The following is a 23949-nucleotide window of genomic DNA, read 5'->3' on the forward strand; positions in this document are numbered from 1 at the left end:
TGTGTTTAGTATATGTATTTATTCCAACAAAGACCTATATTGAGAGAACATTAAATTTGCATAGTTAAACAGTCAAAAGCCAGGAAATGACAAATATTCAACCTTAACTCTGCCCTCTTCTGCTTAATGAATAATAATAACGTAGCTCTAGATCTTCAGCTGCAGTCTAGATATGCTTGGCACAATTGGGCAGAGGTGGCTGCAAACCATCTTTACGTTTCCCCAGGCCTGGGGCTGGCATCAGGACTGTTGCCCACAGCCCCAGGGGCTGTTTTGGCAGCTGAGGATCATTGTGTGTTCGGATGCCCCAGCCATGCCCCTTCTTTTCCCCAAGATTATTCCCTATGCTGAGGGCCAGGAGGGAAGTGGTCTAGAGGTGCTAGCTGATCTGTGGCACGCAGGGATTCCCCTTACAAGAGAGGAATCTTCAAGGTGCCAGTTAAGCCGGCTTTTCAACTGCTTTGTGCCACTCCAGTGTTCAGAGCAGCTGGTGGAGACCTGAGAATCAGGCCCCAAGGCTTTAATTAATTACCGATTCCCAAACTACTTCTTAGTTAATATAATATAAAATGATGCCTTCTTTTCCCACAGCTATAGCTACAAATGAATAGCATGCTGTCATTATTCATTCTTGTTTACTAATGCGATTTTCATTGTCATAGCTGCAATGTTGTAGACTTTGTATATGATAAATTCTCTTTTCTCTAAGGTAAGTCTTCTGATTAGTCAGTGAGCACCCCTGTGCTATGCCGTTGGTTTTAAACCAGCTGCTCTGTCTAGCTGAGGTGCAGTTGAGGTGTTGATGCAGTTAATCATGATGTAGACATATTTGTTTCCCATTTTAGGATCCCCTTTAGATGAACTAACTGCAAAAGAGGAAGTGTAGTTATTCCCATTTTACAGAGCAGGAATGGAGCCTCAGCAAGGTTAAATGACCTGCTCTGGGTCACAGAAGTCTGTGACAGAACCAGAACTTGGGTCCCTTGACTCCTAGGGCTTTGCTGCAAGATTATCTTTCTTCTCTCTCGTTGCTGCAACCACTTGCTCCCTTCTGTCTGTTACAAGCTTGCTCTTGCATCTTCAGTGCCGAAAAACCTTCTGTCAACCCCATTTGCCTAATTACTGCCCTGTCTTCCTGTTACCTTTTTGTCTCAAAGAGTCATTATAGTACTACCTTCATCGCACTGTATTGGTTTCCTCTCCTCCAACTCTCTTCTCTAGTGATAAGAGGGACCCAACACACCTTGGTTGGTGTGAATGAAAGACTGCCTTTATTTCGGTTTAAGAAGATGGTTACCTCCTTGCTCTATGCCCCTTAGGGCTGCTCTGAACATTCACAACTAACACTGCACCTTCCAGTTAGGAATCTGTCCTCTTTGCACCATGCAGACCCCTCACCAAGATCGAAATCAGATGGGAGCAAACCTCTGTCTTTCCCTTATTTGATTGGTCTGCTGCCTTTATCTGTTCCATCAGTCACTCTTTCTTTACTCCCTCTTCTCCCTGAGCTCCGTGAGTCTGTTTCCTGGTTCTCCTACTACCTCACTGAAAGTTCCTTCAGCAACTTCTATGTTGCTTTCTCATTCTGCTTATTTGTTTTGCAAAGGCTTATGAACATTTATGGAATTATATTAGTAACTACATAAAAAAACCTAAGTTAAAAGAAAGTTATTTGGGTTGCAAAGTCAAATATTTGTGGTTGCCCCTACTACCTTATTTCTGCCCCTGTGCGCATCCATCTTATCCATAGAATGAGGAGGGGTGCTGTGGGAAAAAAAGTATGTGGTCCTGTATTTTGAAGACCTATCATAATGGACATGCACAAGGGGGCTGAATTAAGGTTGCATGAGCAACTATAAACCTGGCATTTCTTAACTTTTGAGTGCTTAACCTTGCAACCCAAATAATGTTATTTTAATATAGTTTTTGATGTGTAACCTCCTAGGCTTTTTAAAAGGAAAAAGGTAAACACAAATCCTATTATGTACAACTGTAACAATCCCTCATCACGCATTATCAGCAGGGATTGAATCATGAACTTCCAGCATCCCAGCACAGACTTGTACCACTTAACTTACAGGATGAGCTACCAGCAGCCTCTCCTGCTGGCATCAGAAGGCAGATACTATTCTGGAGGGGTAGTGGGCAATTGATACCATGTCCTAGGTCCATGGGATAGTCATGGGAGCCCAGCCTGGCTTGATTTTCTCTCTTCCCCACCTGGGAGATAGGAGGCTCCTGTCGATGATGGGGTCATGAGAGAGAGGGGCTGGGCTGCTGGGGGCATGTACTGGGTCCAGGAAGGTATTATGTAAGGCGTGTGGTCTGGCTTTCTCCCCCACCCTGCTGCTACCACTGCTCTGGCAGCTCCCAGGTGTGTTCCTTGTGTGGTTTGTGGTGTTGGTGCTGCTGCTGCATTGATGGCACTGTGGGCCTGGCTCTTTAGAGCATTTGTGTTCAGTTATTATTTTGGCAGGTTGCCAGAAATTTTCCTGAGCAATGCAACTGACAGAAGGGAAATGGCAATTATTTAACTGTCTATAACACAGCTGAACCTGAATGGAATTTCATGGACCGAAGGAAAAACACTTCTCTAGTATGAGGGTTTTTTCCCTGCTCAATTTCAAAGGCTTGCTGCAAAGAATGGAGGTGTTAGATTTTCTCAAAAAAAGGTCCAGAGAGAGAATCTTATATAATGAAAAGTGTGAGGCAACCTAAATATAGGGCTTACTACCAACTCCCCCATAGTCGTAGTAACTATGCAGTACACACACATAAACATACACACAGATTTAAACACATGTACGAAGTCACCTAGATAAATTAGATGGTGTAAAGTCATTCCCCATATATATTTCTATTTGCCACATGACCCTCAGGCCCTCTCTCACAACCTTCCAAGAGCCTCAGCTTCATCTTACGTTGGCAGGACCCTTCCTATTATTCTTGCCCTTCTACTGCATGGCATCATCTGAGACCTCTTGCAACGCTAAGCATGCCATAGATAATGTGAGCTTTGCACTGACATGCTTCAGACCCGTCATTCCTCAGTTGAGATTCTGAATAGCTGACGAGCCTATGGAAGATGTGAGCTCCCGAGATCCATCAATACTGAGAGAGAGTCAGCTTGCTTTGGCTCTAGAAAGCTCAGGCCCCCAGGAAAGCAGTCCACAGCTTTTCCCTTCCTTTTCTCCAGCTGGGGTTGGCAAGTACAAAGCCCTTCCTCCCCTCCATAACTTTGCTTTGAAATTTTTCGCTCTCTGCAGCAGTGCCTGAGGTGCTCACAGTTTGCTAGTGCTCTCCAGTTTGTGAGAAAGCAGCAAAAGATGCCAAGGGTGGTTTCCAGCCACGCCCTGTTCAGCTTGATCCCTACTGGTTCTGCCAAGAGGAAGGGGAGTCCCAGACAAGACCAGCTCACTACACTTGTGCTGTTTTAGTGTGGGTCGGGCCAAGGGGATACTTTTAATCTCCTCTGGCAGAATCACTACTTGCTGACCACAGTAATGATTCTGGCTAAAGTCTGAGCCACAGTAATGTGCGAACATGTAGAAAGTCTGGCTGTCTGATTGGTGGACTATGCCCAATGGTGAAATCTCGTCTATGGCATGTGGCCACCAGTGGCAGACGCAGCTGGCCCTGACTGAATGCTATGGAGTGTTATGGTAACATTGTGCTCCAGCCCTGCTTACTCTAAAATGAAGCCAAGTGTACAAGGGAGTAGGAGTGGGATGAGTAGGGGCCCCTAGACATTGTTCCTCTTGCTCTAGTAATCACTTCTCCACCATAGAAGTAATACCTATTTACAGTCTGAATCAGTGGCCCAATCTGTCACCTTTGACTGCCCTTGATCACTTGCACGCGTGAGTGCACTTAGAGGTGACACCCTCCTGACCGGAAGTGGGACATTCAACCTGACTTACTTCCAGAGGAGCTAACTGATGGCTAGGCCAATAGGCTTATTGAAGCTCAAAACCCTCTGAGTTATTTAATAACTACGGGCCACATCCCTCACCCGCCCTGGAGGAACCCGAGATGGCCAGAGAGGCAGGAAAACTCAGTCTGCTGAAAAACATCCCCTTAAGGGGCTAGAGCTGCCCATGGAGTCAGGGGCCAAGGTCCGCCAACCCCTCTGATCCAAGGGATCTATGGGAATGTATCCCCCAGATCCACAAAGGCAGAGCCATGCTGCGTGGGTCTCTTGAATCTGTCAGTGAATGTGCTGGGGCCCCCTGCCTCTGAGCAGCCATTGCATGAATAACCTGTAGCTATGCTCCTGCCTGAGTGCACTGTATGTCAGTGCCTGGGTGAATTTCTCTGCCTGCATGTGTCAGTGGCCTAGAGTCTGATCTCAGCTACACTAGTGTAAATCCACAGTAATTCCACTGACGTCTAATGGTGGTTCTCCCGTTTTCACTGCTGAGGTAAGAGGCGGGCCCTTTGCATCTTTGTGCAGGAGCGTATCTATGCATGCCTATTTCATGGAGAGTGGGTGCCTCTTGTTAAGGGTGCCCCAGTGTGTGGGTCTGCCAGTTCCGTGTAAAAAACTATCAACTTAGGGGACCAAAGGGTTTTGGGTGGTGCTGGAGGGCAGGGCTGTTGTTTTTCGCCTGTCTTGCAGAAGGCAGGATGGTATTTGGCAATGGGGGCACCACAGCAGGTGAAATTCCCATGTTCAATATTCCGATCTCCTCCCATTCCCCAGAGGCACCTCACAAAGTGGCTTCTTCGCTCTGCCTTGCTACTTCTGACAAACAATAAAAATGCAAGCAAGCCCCTCCCTTTCCATTGCTTACTCTCCCATCCTCACTGTGGCCGGCTTGCTTTCAACACCCTGCTTGTCTTAATCTAAAGAGACTCTTTCAACCGCCTCTAGGTCTGCATTTTTAAACCTCCCATCAGTGCTGAATTGCAGGGGAGCCCAGAACAGAAATTCACTCAGAGCACAACAGTCACTGCCAATGCCTTACCTGAGCGTTCATTGGGTTTTGTACACCCGAGTCCAGTGCCCAGATTCATTACTTCCCCCAATCAGTAAAAGGGTTAAACTGTCTCTCAGGCTGTGGCATAAATGGGTGAGCTCCTCTTTCCCTGTAATATGTTAAAAAAATTAATTGAGAGAAAAGAAAGCTCAGCAAAAAATATTGCTCAACAAGAAAAACCAAGGGGAAAAAAATCGTTAGTCAGGGCATTATATGCATGGACACGTACTGTATGCAGGCACCCACCTGCACAATGTGGACACACACACACACACACATGCGCGCGCGAATGAGAGGGAGTATTTTTTTATAAGGCCATTTAAAAAACAATACATCTCCACCACAATAAACCATTGGAACAGACAGACGCTTCCATCACATGAAACATGCGTCCGACCACCTTGTCCTCAAAAAATCTGCCACCTTTTCCCCCGGGCCACACTACCACAGTGGAGAAAAGCAGAGGAGCTCAAGATGGAGCCCTACTGGTTTGGTATTCTCTGTAGGGGCATCATGCCTTTGGAGTTTGCTTGTCCTTAGTCCTTAATAAGCTGAATCTGATGACCCTTAAGAGATGGTGAAATGCTCATCTTTCTTCCCCCAGGCATTTCAGAGGGGGTGGGGGCTTGCCAGGGTGCAGAATTGTTGCAGAAGAAGGCTGAGCCTAGGGTTTGTGTTGCCTGATTGGCTGTAGATGGTTATATTGAACAGTATGGCTGCACTTTAGTTATGGTGGGGTATTATTTCTGAGCTATGTTTAAGTTTTATGTAAAGGGAGCCTAGCGCGTATGGAAGAGCTGTTCCTTTGCATTTGTATAAATCCAGAGAACTATTTGCTGCAGGATAAGCCACACACTGTTCACCACAGTAGACCACATCTCCAGCACACTAAATAAAACATGGCCTCCCCAACCATAAATGACACCCTCTGCCACCATATTAAGCTGTGACCTCCACCCCCGTAAGATATGTTCATCGCACCCTCCGTTACCATAAGCCATGGCTGCCGCTGTTGTAATCCATGAGCTCTACATCTGGAAGCTATTCATACCAGTCACCAACACTAACCATGCCTTCAGCTACCGGAAGCCATGTAGGCCCTCTGCCACCGGTACTATGAGCCACAACCTTCCGTGCAAAAAAAAACAAAACAAAAGGACTCCCTATCACTATCTAGTGTGAGCTCCACTACCAGAAGCCAGGTCTTCCACTACAGTAAGCCATGAATTCTGACATCAGCAACATTTGACAGTTCTCACATCAGTTCTGGCATAAGGAGTAATTTACAGAGGTGGTCACCTCATCATTTATGTAGCTCTCCCCCTGTGATACCAGAGAACACTGTATTTCATGACTTTACAAAATACAGGCACTTTTAGAGTACACCTCTTTAACATTCTTGGGCTAATTAGGGCAGAGGATAGGACTTAAACACCGACAAAAAAGCAAGCAAAGATACCAGTAAAGAAACAACCAATTGGTGGCATCTCAACGAATGGCAAGAGCAGTGTAAATGCCAATTTGAAGTGAGCAGAGGACTGCATTCCTGGGAATTATTTTATTTGGAGAGCCATAGGATTGAGAGATGGAAAGCAAAAGCAGTTACTTTATGCTGTGTAGTGCCCACAGAGTGCTAGGAGCTGTACAAACAGAAGAAGGAGCAGTCCCTCCAGCCCTGCAGCGATCGTTCTTGCTGAAGCGAAAGCCCATTAGAAACAATTCCCTGTTGTGCAGATGTAGTAAGGGCATCAGACTTCACCAGGTGGTTGTGGAAGGTGAACTTGATGCTCGAGAAGGGACATTGTTTTCATGTTAATTAATTTGCATATGGAACATTCACAAATATTCTTTTTTTCCTTTGGCTGATGTGGCTAATTAATGAGCCCAAGTGTTTGTAAACAGGAGATTTTCGCTCTCGGTGGTATTTCTCCCCTCCCTGCTTGTTCAGTTGCATGCCAACGCCTCTGGTGATGTGCTTTTGTTACATCAGAGGTGTTCCAGAGGGAAATAGCTGTGATGTCACCCGTGGAAGCTTACAACTAGTGACTGACAAGCTTCAATAAAGGTTAAGATTGAAAGTCTGTTCAAGTGGCTGCATGGGAGGCATCACTGTCTGTCTAGTGGTTGAGGCACAAGACTGGGAGGCAGGAGACCGGAGTTATAGTCTCTGCTTTAACATCCATTAGTTGTGGGATGCAGAGCAAGGCACTTGACAGCTCTGTGCCTCAGGGTATGTCTACACAGCACTAGACACCTTCAGCTGACACAGGCTTGTGGGGCTCGGGCTGCGGGGTTCTTTCATTGCAGTGTAGCCATCTGGGCTCAGCCAGGGACCCTGGGCTCTAGGACCTTGCAAGGTGGGAGGGTCCCAGAGCTCAGGCTCTAGCCTGAGCCAGAAAGTCTACACAGCAATGAAACAACCCCTGCAGCCCGAGCCCCGAGGACCTGAGTCAGCTGGCACAGGCCAGCTACAGGTTTGTCTTTGCTGTGTAGACCTAGCCTTAGGCATCGTTCCCCCATTCCCTGTGCAATGAGACTAATGATGCTTACCAGCCAATGCCTGGAGAACTCCAGACTGAACCTCCCCCCGAGAACAGGTTCGCCTCACAAGATTTCATCTTCCTACTTCTAATTCTAAATTAGGAACATAAATGTTTCCTTGTCTTTCTATCGTATGCACTTATATGGCCCCCGTTGCCATAGTATCTGAGCCCCTCAATGTAATGCTGCCTGCAGTGAATCAGGAGCATGAATACCGCCCTCAAGGCAGACTGATGAACCAGGGTACAAACCCCAGATAGGCTGCGAGTTCTACACTTCGATTTCACCAACCAATTATCAAGTGTAAACTTCTCAGGTGCCATGACAGCCTAAACATAGAGTCACAGGCAGCCTGCTTGGGGACTTCAATCTAAGTCACCACACGGGTGAGCTCACCTCTGTGATAGATGGTCCTTACCCCAAGAATCAAGTTACTTCCAGTCCCAAAGGACAGTCACTTACCCCAGGTCAATTGCACTTTAGATCTCACACCAAAGACAACACTTGAACCAATCCTATTCTAAACTATCTGAAGGTTTATTAAATAGGAAAAGGAAACCTGAGTTATTCACAAGGTTAAGGCAGGTAAACACAGATACACAAATGAGTTCCAATTTTAAATTTCAAAAGAATAGAAGCTTCTATAATCAGCAAGCTCTATATGTCCTTTAGGGCTAACCCAGTCTAAGCAGCTGGGGAATCTCTTACTTATGTCTAGAAACACTTTGCCCCCCCAGAGACCAAGCACATAGAGATACCAAGTTCATTTTAAAAAGAAAAGGAGGACTTGTGGCACCTTAGAGACTAACAAATTTATTTGAGCATAAGCTTTCATGAGCTACAGCTCACTTCATCGGATGCATTCAGTGGAAAATACAGTGGGGAGATTTATATACATAGAGAACATGAAACAATGGGTGTTACCATACACACTGTAACGAGAGTGATCACTTAAAAAAACAAAAAAACAGACTCCAAGGAGAGACTGCTGAATTGGAATTAATTTGCAAACTGGATACAATTAACTTAGGCTTGAATAAAGACTGGGAGTGGATGTGTCATTACACAAAGTAAAACTATTTCCCCATGTTTGTTCCTCCCCCCCCACCCTGCACTGTTCCTCAGACATTCTTATCAACTGCTAGAAATGGCAGTTTTCCTCCCCCACCCCCCACACCCCCGCTCTCCTGCTTAATAGCTCACCTTAAGTGATCACTCTCGTTACAGTGTGTATGGTAACATCCATTGTTTCATGTTCTCTGTGTGTATAAATCTCCCCGCTGTATTTTCCACTGAATGCATCCGATGAAGTGAGCTGTAGCTCACGAAAGCTTATGCTCAGATAAATTTGTTGGTCTCTAAGGTGCCACAAGTACTCCTTTTCTTTTTGCGAATACAGACTAACACGGCTGCTACTCTGAAACCTGTCAAGTTCCTTTTGTTTGGGGCTTTTATCCCCCTCTTGCCATGCGTTCTCAGCTGCAAACTCAGTCGATAGGAGGAATCCACTTGCATGACTCATCTTCACTGGGAGGAGACCAGGACAACAAAAGTCCTTTGTCCTCTTGTTGAGGGTACATAGGAAAATTCCACTCCCAATTTACCACAATAGTCCTGACCTTTCTTTTTGGGAAGGGTGTAACACCTGTTGAAGATCAGCCCTTCACACTGCTTAATGTTTCTGTCCTGTCTGGTGACTTCCACAGGGACAGAGGCTCACAATACAACAGCTCAAATACTTCCTTACAGTATGAGATACAGATGTTATAAGTGAGATCAGTGCATGCAGCAACTTTCAAGCATTCCATAAAGTCTAAATACTAAACACATTCATGTGATTTTAATACTTATTTTAACAATACTAACACACAGTGAGCCAGATGGATTCCAACTATGTGTTTGTCTTTGTTCAAATGAGACCTGGGGACCTTGGCATGAGCTGGCACCTGGTCTGCCAGTATCACACTCAAGGCATTTTGTGTTTATTCTCACAATACCCCATTGAGGTAGGAAAGTATTATTATCCTCATTTTACAGATGAGGAACTGAAGGAAGTCCCTAGTCCAGGTCACTTAGGAAGTTTTGTGGCAGAGCGGAGAATTAAATCCAGTTCTCCTGAGTCGTAGGCTGCACCACCCCTCTTCTCCTTCTTTTTGGTATTTCAGCACTGGAATTAGGAAGCACAAAGGCAACTGCGAACATGAAAAATGATAGGGGGGTAATATTATCTGAGTTTTGTTGAACCTCGGGAAGGGTTTGGATTTCCAAATGAGTTTTGGGTGACCTTTTTGGTCACTTTTTAAATGCAACTGAAATACCTTCATTCCTATTTGTGACCTCTTATGAACTGTAGGGATGGGGGTAGAGGTGGTATAAGACAGTGCAAGGAGGCGATCAAGCCTGGATAAAATAAGAACCAGAAAGAAGCTGTGCTAAAACTTGAGCTTCCTGAAGCTTCATGCAAAATGTTAACCACAACATTGTCCAGTCCCCTTTAATCTTCAGCCAAACAAGGAGCTGAGCCTCCTGAATTTTTTTGTCCCAAACTTGAACCTGTACCTCTGGACCCTTCACCCAAAACTGTATCTGGAAGGAGCCTTGCCCAGAATGTAAAACCCAAACCTTTGAATGGTCACATCCTTTTAACTTTCAATTAAAGAGTTCCCCAAGTGGCCTTTGTGTTCTCCAGGCCAGATAAAAATGAAATACTAAGAAAAACACAAGGGATGGCAGTTCTCTGACCCAGTTGAAAGGAGAAAGTCTTGGAAATCTCACTGGAGTGACATATTTTTGGCTATGTCCACATGACAACTTTTAACCAGGGTTTTTGTAATGGTTAGATGAGGAATGGTCATCTTAACTGGTCACAGGTTACAAAGTTCAGTTTGTGTCACACAGCAGCTGTGTTTGTGTGTCCATACCTGGACACGTATACTGCCTCGCCTTGTTTGCCTAATTGCACTCTGGAAACTCTGAGCAGCTATCCTATAGTGCCTCAACAGAGAATAAAGTACTCTGGTGACATGTGCAAAGTGGCACACAGCATGTGGGGTTCTGGGCTGTCCTACCACCCGGCTAGCTGGGAATAAGCAAGACCATCCAAATCAGTTACACAAACGTGATTAGTGTATCATATCAACCCTGTAAAAAAACAAACAAACGTGTCCTGGCGGGTGACAGGAAGACAGCTGTGTGCCAGTCCAAGCATTTGGCAGGAGCAGAATGCTGCTCGTTAGCCTTTGTTACTAATCAAGTTTGAGCAATGATGTATGAGCACAAACCATGTTTAGAGCCAGCCATGCTGACCTTTGCGCACTCTTTGGTCCCAGTTCCAAGACATGGTAGGTGCAGAATTATTCAGAGAGGTTTCTAAACTTTGGAAGCTTTTTCAAGCTTTTTTAGGTCTCAGAGAAGGTTTGAGTGGTCTTCAGGGACTGAGATTTGGGGACAAAGATCTGTGCCGGTTATGCGTCCCAATTGTTTTTTTTCCTCCCTTATAATTAAATTTCCTCCTTAATAATTATTCAAGGGAGTGGCCTGTAGGGAAAAAGAGTGACGTGATTGACAATGATATCTATCCAATCTGCGGTTCCATATTATTTACAAAGGGATAATATTTATTTGGGTTTTGTTAGCTTGGGATTGGTTAACCTCCTGCTTTTGACCGCGTACTGTACAAGATATTAATTAGATCAGTCCATTGGCTCCTTTCTGTTTTATAAATATCTTACTGACTTGGTAACACTAAGAAAAAGAAATAAGGGGAGATAGGAGAATGTATTCTCCTTTCCTTGAGACTTCCTGTGGGGAATTTTGGTGGCTGATGTCTGATTGGATAAGGTTTTGGTGTTACAAGTGGGTGGGTTCTCAGAACTGCATAACGAGTAAATAAATGGGATGTGTGGCGCAAGAGCCCTGAGCATCTCTGGCTTATGCAGGAATTGAGTAAACACTGGAATAATAAGAATTTACAAGCTGCCCCAAAACACTCTGAGCTGTCAGAAATGCCTCACTCTGCTTTGCGCTGGCTGGCAGGTTATATTAACTGCAGGTGTCACCTTTAATGACTTGGCCAAGACAAATCTGTGACATTTTATTTTGTTGGGTCTAACCTCTGTCCTCACAACACATTGCTCCTTCCCTCTCGCATAGATATATACCATATAAAAATACACTCAGATCTTCCTTTGCTTGCATTTTCTCTCTTCCTCTCTCTCTTTTACACAGATGTGCGCACACACAATTTCTCTCGCTCTTCTCCTTACACTCACACTGCCTTATGCACACACTTTCTTGAATACACACTCATACCCATTAACTCTCCCATATTCACACTTGTACACATTAACTCTCCCTAATGCACATTGTCTATCACAAACACTTAAAGACATTGCCCCATCCCCCCGGTTTTCCTAGGTCAGCAGGCTATACATCTCCTGCCTTTGTACTCTCAAATCAGCACTTACCTATAGACATGGAAATGCCTGTTTTATGTGCCCGAGTGTTCATTTGAGCACTGAAATGTAGGATTTGGACAAGTTATTGAGGCACTTATCGTACACTTGAAAATTTAGGCCAGCCCACTTACATACTTTCTCTTTTTCCTCCTCTTTGGGCAATTTATAAAAGCTTATTGGAATGGAGTGATTTTTAAGTTGTGCTGTTATTTCATTACCCTCTGATGGGCAGGTGAACAGGTTGTGTACTGCTGTGTTTGCAGTTTGTGTACTTCAGCGCTCACACTGTGGTGTTGCTGGGCTGCCATTCCCATCTTAAGCCATATAAATTTACCCCATATAATACAACACGAAAAAATGTTCCTGGCCTACCACTCTATGAGCTCCCCATCTCTTTCATCGGGAACCTTGGGAAGTTATGAGTCAGGCCTGACTCCTCTGTCTATCTGGTCTAATCTATGCTTTAGGGGTTTATATATTGCTGTGGTTTCTATGTGCTGCTATAATATGGAAAGATGTCTCTTTCACTGACCACTTATTGATAATGTTAACAAATGTTCCTGAATGTGTGTCTGGGATGGATGTGTGCTGGGGATGCCCTTTTGCCTGTAGATCACTAGTGCCAATCCAGCCCCAAGTCTGTCATTTAAATGAAAGTTGTTCCTATCTGCCAGCTTTTTTGGTGGCCTGAGTGAAATGACCTTCTGATCTGAGCCCAGTTCCTCAGGAGCATAAGTCCAAACTGCAGAAGCCACCAGCACAAATGGCTCTCTTTGGGCTCCTTGTTGTCATTCTCAGCAGAGAGGCCAAAGAGACCAAATGGACCGTAGAGAAAACTGTCCTCTGCCTCTCAGAAATGGGCCGTCTTGATTAGGGCTGAAGTATGAGATTGGGGAGAGAATTTTCTCTTTTGTTGCCAATGTTGTACCTGTTCTGAGGATAAACAGAGGCCATCAGTCCCCTGGGGTATTAATCTGGCATGAAAATGTACTTTAAAAAAAAGAAGGGAAAAAATGGCTGAATTTGTTTCCTGTTTTGAATATGGCGATCCCTCAGGATCACAAGAATGTCAGATGTAGCCCACTCCTGGCATCTGCTGCCAGCTTCTGATCTTCAGGTTCCCATGCGCTGACCCAGCTCCACCAGCTACTCAACCTTCTGACAGCACACTGGTGCCACCCCCCTACAGGACTGTGTTGGCACTGGGAGAGGGTTACGGGGTCACTGCTGCCCCAGAGTGACTTTTTTGTTCCTTTGAACAATTTACTGAATAAACCCACTCTGGGTATTTGCTCTTTTTTAAGTCAGATGAAGGTTTTTAAAAAGCAATAAATGTTTTGTGCTGGTTCTAGATGCCATCAATGCAAAACACCAGAACAGCTTTGATTTTTATCGAATAACCTTTGACACCGAAAAAGGCTCTAATAAGTGCTTTTCCCCCTGTAATTTTAAAAATGAAATTCAGTGAAAGGTTGACAGCCGCTGGAGACTCCAGCCCTCTATTTACCCACAGAGCAGGTACACCATGAGCAGCAGCAGGTCATGCTTCCTACGCACACACGCCGCCCCCACCATCAATGTACCTCAACTCTGACCTGGAGGCATTGCTTCTAGGAATGAGTGGGGAGTTTGTTCTCAAGGCCCATTCAGACCTGGCCCGCTCAGCTGAAGCTGCCAAGCAAGATGCTTATTAGTGTCAATTGTGATGGGATGGGCAAAAATATGAGCAGAGGTGAGACTTTGATGTTTGAAAGCATCATAGGTGGGTTTTTCTGGAATTTCTGTAAGGAATATCTTATCCCGGGTAGTGTGTGTTCTAAGTACATCACCTGGTGGGAGATTGCAATGGCTTCAAAAGAATAACTCCTGTCTGTGGGGTGTACATAGCAACAGCTGAGCAAAGGAACCCTCTGCAACAAGGAAGTCCATGTTTACCCAAGAAATGAGAGTAGTGGCTGAAGGGGTAAGATTGTAGTATTTCCTTAAGCAAAAGTAGCATAAATAAAAGTAATAGAATCTCCCTGAAACATCTTCTCATGCATCAGGAAGACAGAGCACCAATTCTTTATCTGCATCTAATCTGTACAGCTATGCCATTTAGTGATTGGGAAAGTGCAGGAGTGATAACACTGGAAAGATTTGAGCTGGATCGTGTTGGAAACTGTTAAATGAGCTTTTCCTTCAAAGCTCTGCTTATGTATGGTCAATCCTGACTTATAGCACCCCCAGCTATTCCAGCAATGGTCCCCTCCACCCAGGAAAACTCAATCCTGACATGCAGCTCTCCTCTTATTTCAGTTTTAGCCCATCTGAGAACAGAGTCTGATTATTACGCCAAAGGGACTCTCCAAACTCATTTCCTGTGTGATCTTCTCTATTGTTGAACCCATTTCCCCAGGGTCTGCCTCTCAAAAAAGTTCTTGCACATGTGAGTGGGCTCAGGCACTCTGGGGGCCTCTTGTCTCCAGACAATATGCTACAGGGTAACTTGGAGAGGGATTGGGCAGTCACGTGTTTCTGTCTTGTTTGTGTCTCCGCAGGTGGGGAAATGGAAGGACAAGAGCCTCCAGATGAAGTATTATGTGTGGCCCCGCTTTGAGCTGTACCCTGATTCTGAGGAGCGTGAGGATGACCATCTGAGTATTGTGACCCTAGAGGAGGCGCCGTTCGTTATTGTGGAGAGTGTGGACCCACTAAGTGGCACCTGCATGAGGAATACGGTCCCCTGCCAAAAGCGCATCGTGACCGAGTAGGCACTCACATGATCTTTCTCCTTCTGGCTCACTGTTCTCCACAAAGCAGGTGGAGCCTTCTTGGCTTGCCCTGATACTCTGCTCCAGCTAAGCCATCTGGGCTCTCTCAACCTGGCCCATGCTGCCTCTTGTCACTGGTACAGCCAGCCAGCCAAGCCCTGCAAGCTTGGCTCATTTTGCCCCTCAGCAGTGGTACCACAAGCTAGGGTCTTCATGAGGAGTGTGTTCAGGGAGTGAGGGTAGGTGTTCTGGGAATAGAGGGGGGTTAGCAGAGGGAGTTCTCCTCAAACTTAATCCCTTATTATTGTGACTGGTCAGGAACAAGACGGATGAGGAGCCTGATTACATCAAGAAATGCTGCAAGGGGTTCTGCATTGACATCCTCAAGAAAATCTCCAAGTCTGTCAAATTCACCTATGACCTCTACCTGGTGACCAATGGCAAGCATGGGAAGAAGATCAATGGGACATGGAATGGAATGATTGGGGAGGTAAGCAATGAAGGGTGGGGCTGAGCTTTACCCAGAGGCTGGGCTCTGGAGTCAGAGCCTACTCCAAGTTCTGATTAGCTCCTCTTCCTGGGAAGGGGCAGATGAGACCTCATAAAAATGAATCCATTGTGGCATGCTCACTGCTGAACAATAGCTATAATCCCTCTCATTTATTATTTATTATTTTTTACTGTGCCACATGTGTTTGGCACTTTACAATCAAATAAAAGGAGATGTCCTGTGATGTCGCCCAACGTACAACCTGGACTGTTGGACAGCTGTGTCCCCTCAGTTCTCCAGCCTTTCACACTGCTTCACTGTGAGAGCAGCCACTCCTGGCTTGCTCACACACAGCCTTCAGCATGTAAATTACCCCAAGCTATAGTGCAAGAGCGCTTCAGACAGACAGCCTTCCATCCTGGAATTATACTTCAGAGTAACACCAGCAAATTCCCAGTCCCAGACTTTCCCTCAGAAATGTGTGTCTTGTACTGCCCAGTACCGTCCTGGACAATGCACGCTCATAGAAAGTCCATCGTTTCATTAATAGAAAATGATATGCACTCATTTTGTTACCTCAAATGTCGTCCCCCAAACACTTCAATCCAAACACACTGGCTTAGATAAAACAATACAACAAGTTTATTAATGACAGAAAGATTTTAAGTGATTACAAGTAATAAGTCCTAAAAACAGAATTGGTTACAAAGAAATAAAAGATAAAACACAAACTAATACCTAATTTAGCAAGCTAAGTGAATTTAAAGCAAAAAGATTTCTCACACCACATGCTTACAGCAGTCTAGCTGGCTTCCTTCAGGCAGGACCACTCCCACAGTTCAGTGATGCTTCTTTTGTCTTTCATGTGTGCTTGATGCCATGAGCAGAGATGAAGGGAGAGAGGTGATTTGGGAACTCTGTTCCTCTTTTTTATATCTCTGCCTCCTCTTTGAGAATCATCTCCAGCTGGGGTTCAGATGGCAGCCAGTCTGTTTGCATAGGAACCTCCAGTTGTTCCATTGCCAAGATGTAAATGCCTCGCTCACACCCTTCTTCCTGCCAAAGAATGGCTGCTTACTCGGGTGATAGTCCGTTTGATTATGTTGACACCTGGCTGAAGCATCAGTTTGCCTTTTGTCTCTAAGGTTTGTGCTGGGTTTTCTAAATTTGGAACATATCTTATACAGTAGAATTTTATAACTTCACATACAATGTTGCCACACATATTTTACCAGGGCACTAATGTTCAGCAAATTATGAGTTTTCAAATGATACCTCACAAGGCACACTTTGTACAAAATTGATCATGGTCTTGTAAAAAGGATGAACAGAAGGTTGCTGACTGTCACGTGTCCCTGCACCAAAGAGTTTATGATCTAAATTAAGGCAAGACATATAAGGGATAATGACAGACATTCATAGAAGGAAGAGAAGACAAGAACAACAGAAATAAGATAACTTTCCTTCTAGACAGATGATGTGTTTATCCTGAGAGCTGCACAGGTATACTTTACATATCATTTTTTTAATACACACAACATTCTTTGAGTAGAAGATTAATATTTATAAGTCTCTTGGAACAAGTATGTCTTGAAGAGAGATAAGAAAGAGGAAATGATGGAAGTAAGGACAGGGAGAGAATTCCAGGCCTAAAGGAATGTATGAAAAGATAGGAGTGGGAGAAGATACTGATGGGGGTGGGGTCCTTAACTATGAGGCATGAGTGGAACCAGCCTCAGTAACTGTCCGTCTTTCTCCTTACCTGAGGTGGTCACCAAGCGGGCCTACATGGCGGTGGGATCCCTCACCATAAATGAGGAGCGTTCAGAGGTGGTGGACTTCTCTGTGCCCTTCATCGAGACAGGAATTAGTGTCATGGTATCACGTAGCAACGGGACTGTCTCACCTTCTGCCTTCCTAGGTAAGCTCTTCTCCTGAGGTGATGGTGAGGGGGAACTAGTGTAATGAAAAAGCAACCAAAGAGTCCTTGTGAGTCTCTGGACAGTCCCGAGGAAGGAGTTTCAGGGAAGGATGTTTTTTCTTCAAGTTGTTTTATTTCAAATTCCCAAACAAGCAAAATCCAGGCAAATTCAAACACTCAAGGTCTAGGAGCTCCAGAATATTTGTCAGTGACCTTTAGGCACAGTACTAGCAAGGAGGTGACTCACTTACAGCTCTCAGCCTACAGTACACAGTATCACTGTGGGTCTGTCTACACTATTGTCAGAGGTTAACTGCAGCACGTGGGGCATACCTGACCTAGCTTTAATTTAGCTAACTCCAATAACAATAGCAGTGAGGTTAAGCCCACCCTGGGTGCCTACTCGAATGACTAGCCCATGCTGCCATGGCTTCATTTCTATTGTTATGGGAGCTAGCTAGATCAAAGCTAGCTTGGGTATGTCTACATTGCTGCAGTCACAGTTCTGATTTCCAGGTAGGTGAGGTGCCCGTTGGCTCAGCTAGTATCACTCCCAGTGAGTGTGAGCCAGAAGAAAAATGGTACAGGTCCTCCTACCAGAACGTGTGCCTGTCCTTAGTGATAACACAATGAGGGTGGTAAGACATGGCTTTAGGCATGTCACCCTACAAGGACACATTAACCTAAGCTCTCTTTGGCACAGTATCCAGTGGAAGATAAATATCTACCAGCATTTCTGAAAAACAGTGGGGCACAATCCCTGTGGTAGGCCAAGATTCCACTCCCCAGTTCTAGTGTCCCAAGGTAGTTGAGAGTGATCACTGAGTGCAGAGTTGCTGCTGTGTTTTCTCAAGCAGTTACTACATTCCTAATATTTACCGCTTTGCTTTATAAAATACGTTGAGATATAGCAAAGAATAAAAGGTGAGCTATAGGATCAGTCTGCTCTCTGACCCTGATTCTGCAAACACTTATCCATATGAAGTTACTCATGTACCTAAGGAAGATTATTTAAACCTCTTTGGGCTGGGAATCTCAGGAGATAATGCTTTTCTTTATAAGCTTTCCAGTGTTTTCTGGCTTTGGCCAGGTCCTGAAATATCACTAGGAAATTTAAAACAGCAGCAGCAACAAAATCAACACAATGTTTTTGAACTTCAAATAGGTTTGGGTTCAAACTTTGACTGAAGGTTGTAGCAGGGTCATATTTGATCTGAACTCGCTCAGCCCCATCACTGCCCCTTAAGCTTGGAGCAGGGCAGAAGGCAGCTTTGGTCAAACACTCACAGGACATGAACTGTAGCATTTCTAGTGCAGCCTGCAGGTCTCAATTGCCAAGCGGCAGGGTGGAACATTGGTAGAACTCCCATAATTCTGGCTGAACTGCAAAAACTTCAGGGATACAGTTTGGTTCAGGCAGGCACCCCAAAATTAAACTGCGTAGCTGAATCATATCCAAACCTGTTTGTTCCCCAGAAATGAGCTGAAGGACTTAATGGGACGAGCATTTCATCATTGCATTTGATAACATCTGGCCCTGCGATGAAAATGGAATAAAAAATGAACTAACTTTTTCCAGGCTCAGAAGCTTTGAGGCTTGATTTGAGGTGGGGGAGTGAAGGTTTTGGAGCTATTTCCTGTTCTGTGCAAACCAGTCCCCCCCGATCCCCAACCTCGACATGGAGCCCTCTGAGTGGGATAGTACGCTGCCTGTGGTGTGTCTGGCATTTCACCCTGTGCCCTGTTTTTCTCCTTTCCTGCCCAGAACCATTCAGTGCTGACGTATGGGTGATGATGTTTGTAATGCTGCTCATAATCTCTGCAGTGGCTGTCTTCGTCTTTGAGTACTTCAGCCCTGTGGGTTACAATCGGTGCCTTGCTGATGGCAGAGGTAAGAGGACCCTTTTCGATTGTAAGTTTCTCTCCCTCCTCATCCCGGCTCCTTAGTCAGTGGGAATTCCTTTTCCCCCTACACATGCTCATGGATCCAGCCCGCTTGGATCTCCATGTGCTGTCTAAGAAGGGAAGGGAGGGAGGTGGGAAGATGACTCTTAAGATAATAATGGGTATGGATAATGGATAATCAGCTTGGCTCAGGAGACTGTTATGTAGAGCCTTTCATCTATAGAGTGCTAACTCCAAACTATTTCTAGCTGGTGGGGAGGGGAAGTGGATGCGGTTATCTAGCACTGGCCCTGCTGTAAAAGCCTTTTTGGAATAATTAGAGGGTCCTGCACTGCCAGTCCACCTTTCATCAGTGCTACGTTTCACTTTAAAACTTAAAAGCCCAGAGAGAGAAACTCTCCCCCTATTATATTCTTCTATGCCCCAGACTTGAAATCCATTACCTGGGTGTGTCTCCACCCCATTTAGTTTTAAAGCTCTTTTGTTGACCAAACGTTGTGAGAGGACTGGGAAAGTGAGACATTGGTTTTCCTGGGGCTGAATGAAGAGTTATTTTGCAGGGCATGGGAGAATGGAGGGGGCAAGTCTGATCTCTCTCTGTGATGTTCAAAAGCCTTCTTCCCTGGGAGAAGAAGAGATGAGTCAGAGAAGAGGACAGAGAGGGATTTTTGCATTAGCAGAAATGGAATGCTCAGCAGTTAAGGTTGCTACTCTCTCCTTAATCTCACTCCATTATGAATTGGTCCTCAACCTAAGGTCTTCTATTTTGTCAGCACACTGGTCACTTAACAACAGCTGAACTCAGATGTTTGTTTGAAAATATGTTCACTTGCCTGCCAAGCCATTGCCTCCAGCTGATTTATACTACCAAGTTAGACAGCACTGACCAAAAAAAAAAAAAAAAGAATGTGTAATGGAAATACAGACAGAGACTTAAGTATAACTGTGCCAGTGGGGACTTCTCTAATAACACTGAACTGTGGACAGCATGTATGGGCAGATGGACATATCTAAACAGATGTATGAGCAGATGAAAATAGCTATGAGGTTAAAGGGAGAGACTAATACAGATGTGCAATCAGTTGCTGATATTAATACAGCTGTGCAGCCAGATGCAGATATTAAACTAGCTGTATGGGCAGATGCAATTAATAGTATGTCTGAATAGTCGTAAATATTACATGTTCGGACAGATGTTTTTGTTACTACAGATGTTTGTAATAGTGCAGATGTGGATGGCAGGTGCATATGTTACAGTGTTTGCTTGGTTTCAGAGAAGCAGTCGTGTTAGTCTGTATCCGCAAAAAGAAAAGCAGTACTTGTGGCACCTTAGAGACTAACCAATTTATTTGAGCATAAGCTTTCGTGAGCTACAGCTCACTTCATCAGATGCATTCAGTGGAAAATACAGTGGGGAGATTTATATACACAGAGAACATGAAACAATGGGTGTTACCATACACACTGTAATGAGAGTGATCAGGTAAGGTGAGCTATTACCAGCAGGAGAGAAAAAAAACCTTTTCTAGTGATAATCAAGGTGGGCCATTTCCAGCAGTTGACAAGAACGTCTGAGGAACAGTGGCGGGGTGGGGGGGGGAGATAGTTTTACTTTGTGTAATGGCACATCCACTCCCAGTCTTTATTCAAGCCTAACGTAATGGTGTCTAGTTTGGAAATTAATTCCAATTCAGCAGTCTCTTGTTGGAGTCTGTTTTTGAAGTTTTTTTGTTGAAGAATTGAGACTTTTAGGTCTGTAATCGAGTGACCAGAGAGATTGAAGTGTTCTCCGACTGGTTTTTGAATGTTATAATTCTTGACATCTGACTTGTGTCCATTTATTCTTTTACGTAGAGTCTGTCCAGTTTGGCCAATGTACATGGCAGAGGGGCATTGCTTGGTCGCTAATGCTCTAGTTAAGGTTACTTTGATATTCCCATCACTGTGTGGTTCTGTGGTTGACAATGCAGTTGTGAAAATATGCAGTGAAATCAGTTGAGAGATTAGTGTTTTAGGGTGGAATTTTCAAATGCACTTACGGGTATGTCTACACTGCAATTAAAAACAGGCAGCTTGCCTGTGCCAGCTGATTCAGGCTTGTGGGGCTCGGGCTTAGAGGCTGTTTAATTGCAGTGTAGACGTTCGGACTCAGGCTGCAAGGTGGGAGGGTCCCAGAGCTTGGGCTGCAGCCCAAGCCCAAAAGTCTGCTCGGCAATTAAACAGCCCCTTAGCCCAAGCCCCTTAGCTGGAGTCAGCTGGCACAAGTCAGCGGCAGGTGTTTAATTACAATGTAGCTATACCCTTAGTGACCTAGGCACTGATAATCAGTGGGACTTGCGCCCCTAAATTATGAGGACATTTTGAAAATCCCATTCTTAGCCTCTCTCTCCTCTTTTTTCTTAATAATAAATTAATGCAATGCACAAAACCATGCTAGTGTCATATTAACATTACAGTTATAAGCACTCAGAAAGCCAGGAAGTTCAAAAATGTATATTTCTCACAATAGCTAACTTGTCTCCATTTCATATGGAGGATCCAATTTTGACAGCTGATACATCCCCATTGGAGTCAGCTGGAGTTGTGTGTGCACCTCCAAGGGTAGAAGTGGGCCACTTGCACTTAAAGTTATATTTTAAATAAAACAATTAGTTATCTCGAAGGGCTAAGGTGTAGCTAGCATGACATGGGTGGAGGAGAAGGTGCAAGAAATCTTCCCTCCCTTGTGCTTCTCTGTAGAGGCCAGCCCTAGTCACCATAAACAGCACAAAGACTATATCTAAGTGTAGCACCACTGCTAGCACTAGACGCTCCACCGATGCAGCAGGTGGGAGTATGGCCCTACCTTTTCAATACCACACTGTGGGGCCTGGTGGATAGTGCACGGGACTGGGACTCGGGAGACCTGGGAGCTATTCCTGACTTGGCCATTGGACTTTGCTAGGTGACTTGGGCAAGTCAGTTCTCCTCTTTGTGCCTCAGTTTAGCTATCTGTAAAATGGGGATAATGATATGGACCTCCCTGTAAAGTGCTATATAGGAGCTAGATATTGTTACTATACCAGTTAGCTGAGCTGAGCTGACACCAGAGGGTCACATGTGTAGCGGAGCTCCCACTTGGACAGTTGCTTCCTGAGAAGAACTCTTGGAATAATTCCAATTATAATCTCTCTCCCAACCTTGTGGGGGCAAACTCCAGTCTGTCTCTCAGAGATCTCTAGCACTGTGTCTAGTATATGCAGTGTGGAAGAGATAAGATTGCCATAAGAACCTTACAGTTTTCATATTCTGAGTTTTCAAAATGATAAGCTGAGTGCTCCATTCCCAGATGTGTTTGTTATAGTTAACGTGAGGTTCTACTCTGAAAAGTGACTATGTAAAAATAGCCCCTTCTTGCATGGCAGATCTGTTCCTTGCATGTCAGATTCAGAGTCAGAGCTGCTGACTTTCTGAAAAAGTAAGATCTGTCTGGTTTTTTACTACTGTCTGCCCCTCAGAGCCAACGCAGCTCAGGGAGATAGAGCTGGGCTCTTTTCTGGTCATGCGTCATCAACATAATGGCAAAGGGAGATCCATTTGTAGGGCTACTTGTGCAACCCTGTGGTCTTCAGGTTGGGCACTTACTTATGCGTGGGCCAACCCACTAAGGGTGCTAGTTTGCGTGCGCATCCCTGAGGGAGTAATTGGAGGGCAGTGGTGTTGAACAGCTGTAAGAGAGGGCAGAATTCATCTGGCAGAATCTTTATTGCTAGTGATGATGCCCAAAGCAGAAAGGAACAGTTTGACTTTCAGATTCCAGGGCCAGTTAGGAGTTAGAAAAAAGCATCTTTTTTCCTTGTAAACTGTACTAATTTGTCAACAAAATCCTGGAGACATGATAAACATGGAAGTCCACGTTGCCATTTATTACAAAGTCACTTTTCAGAGTGAGGCTGCACTTTAGTGCCACTGCAGGGACACATGTGAGTGCATTACAGCTGTGGGAACAGACAGAAATACTAATCCAGTGATCAAGTTGCATGAGTAAGTAGAACTGCAGATTGCTTATCCTGAGGTTTTCACTGCCTGTGTTTTATTCCTTGGTCACTCCAGAGCCAGGTGGACCCTCTTTCACCATTGGCAAAGCTATCTGGTTGCTGTGGGGTCTGGTGTTTAACAACTCGGTGCCAGTGCAGAATCCCAAAGGTACCACTAGCAAGATCATGGTGTCTGTGTGGGCCTTCTTTGCTGTCATCTTCCTGGCCAGTTATACTGCCAACCTGGCTGCCTTCATGATCCAAGAGGAGTACGTGGACCAAGTGTCTGGACTGAGCGACAAAAAGGTAACTGATCCATTCCAAACTTGAAAGCATCTTTCACCCTCTCTAACCCATTCTAATTGGCAACCAGTGCATTGATGCAGTGTCTGGGATAAATAGTGCTAAGACTGATCACTGAAACATAGTTGCACTTTACATGTTCAAAGCACTGTGCAAAGACCGAATGGGGTAACAGTACTGGATATCATGTTATAAAATCTGTGGGCCAGATCCTCTGCTTGTATAAATGAGTAGAGATCTATTGACGTTAGTCCATACACTGATTTACACCAGTGGAGGGTCTGGTCCTGTATTTTAATGCTCACTGTTATGAATAGACACTTAAAAACTCAAAACAGAAATGCTTTTCTTTTCTGAACAGTTTTCTATCCCTTGCTTACACACATTAGTTTTTGTTATCTCAGAGTAATCACTTATGCTGGGTGGTACACGTTGGTTTGCTCTGATGTGTGCAGGACAGCGCTCACTGGTTTGTTAGGGTAGGGTTGTTTATGAGCACTAGGCCATGCACCATGGTTTATTTTTATTATATGGGTACTCATGAGTATGCTGCTGTAGGTTCTTGTTTGTTAGCCTGGAGTTCG

The 23949-nt window shown here is 44.8% G+C and overlaps 1 protein-coding gene across 6 annotated transcripts in view; it reads left to right on the plus strand.

Moving 5' to 3' along the window:
- GRIN2B (glutamate ionotropic receptor NMDA type subunit 2B) overlaps positions 1-23949 on the plus strand; it is a 284512-nt gene that overhangs the window by 222360 nt on the left and 38203 nt on the right. For all 6 annotated transcript variants that reach the window (XM_074941765.1, XM_074941766.1, XM_074941764.1 and 3 more), the window contains 5 exons: positions 14518-14726; positions 15049-15220; positions 16988-17141; positions 18907-19032; positions 23139-23368. In XM_074941765.1, the coding sequence (XP_074797866.1) occupies positions 14518-14726; positions 15049-15220; positions 16988-17141; positions 18907-19032; positions 23139-23368 (891 nt within the window). The remainder of the gene's footprint in view (positions 1-14517; positions 14727-15048; positions 15221-16987; positions 17142-18906; positions 19033-23138; positions 23369-23949) is intronic.

This window comes from Natator depressus, chromosome 1 (assembly GCF_965152275.1).
Source record: "Natator depressus isolate rNatDep1 chromosome 1, rNatDep2.hap1, whole genome shotgun sequence".
Taxonomy (NCBI): Eukaryota; Metazoa; Chordata; order Testudines; family Cheloniidae; genus Natator; species Natator depressus.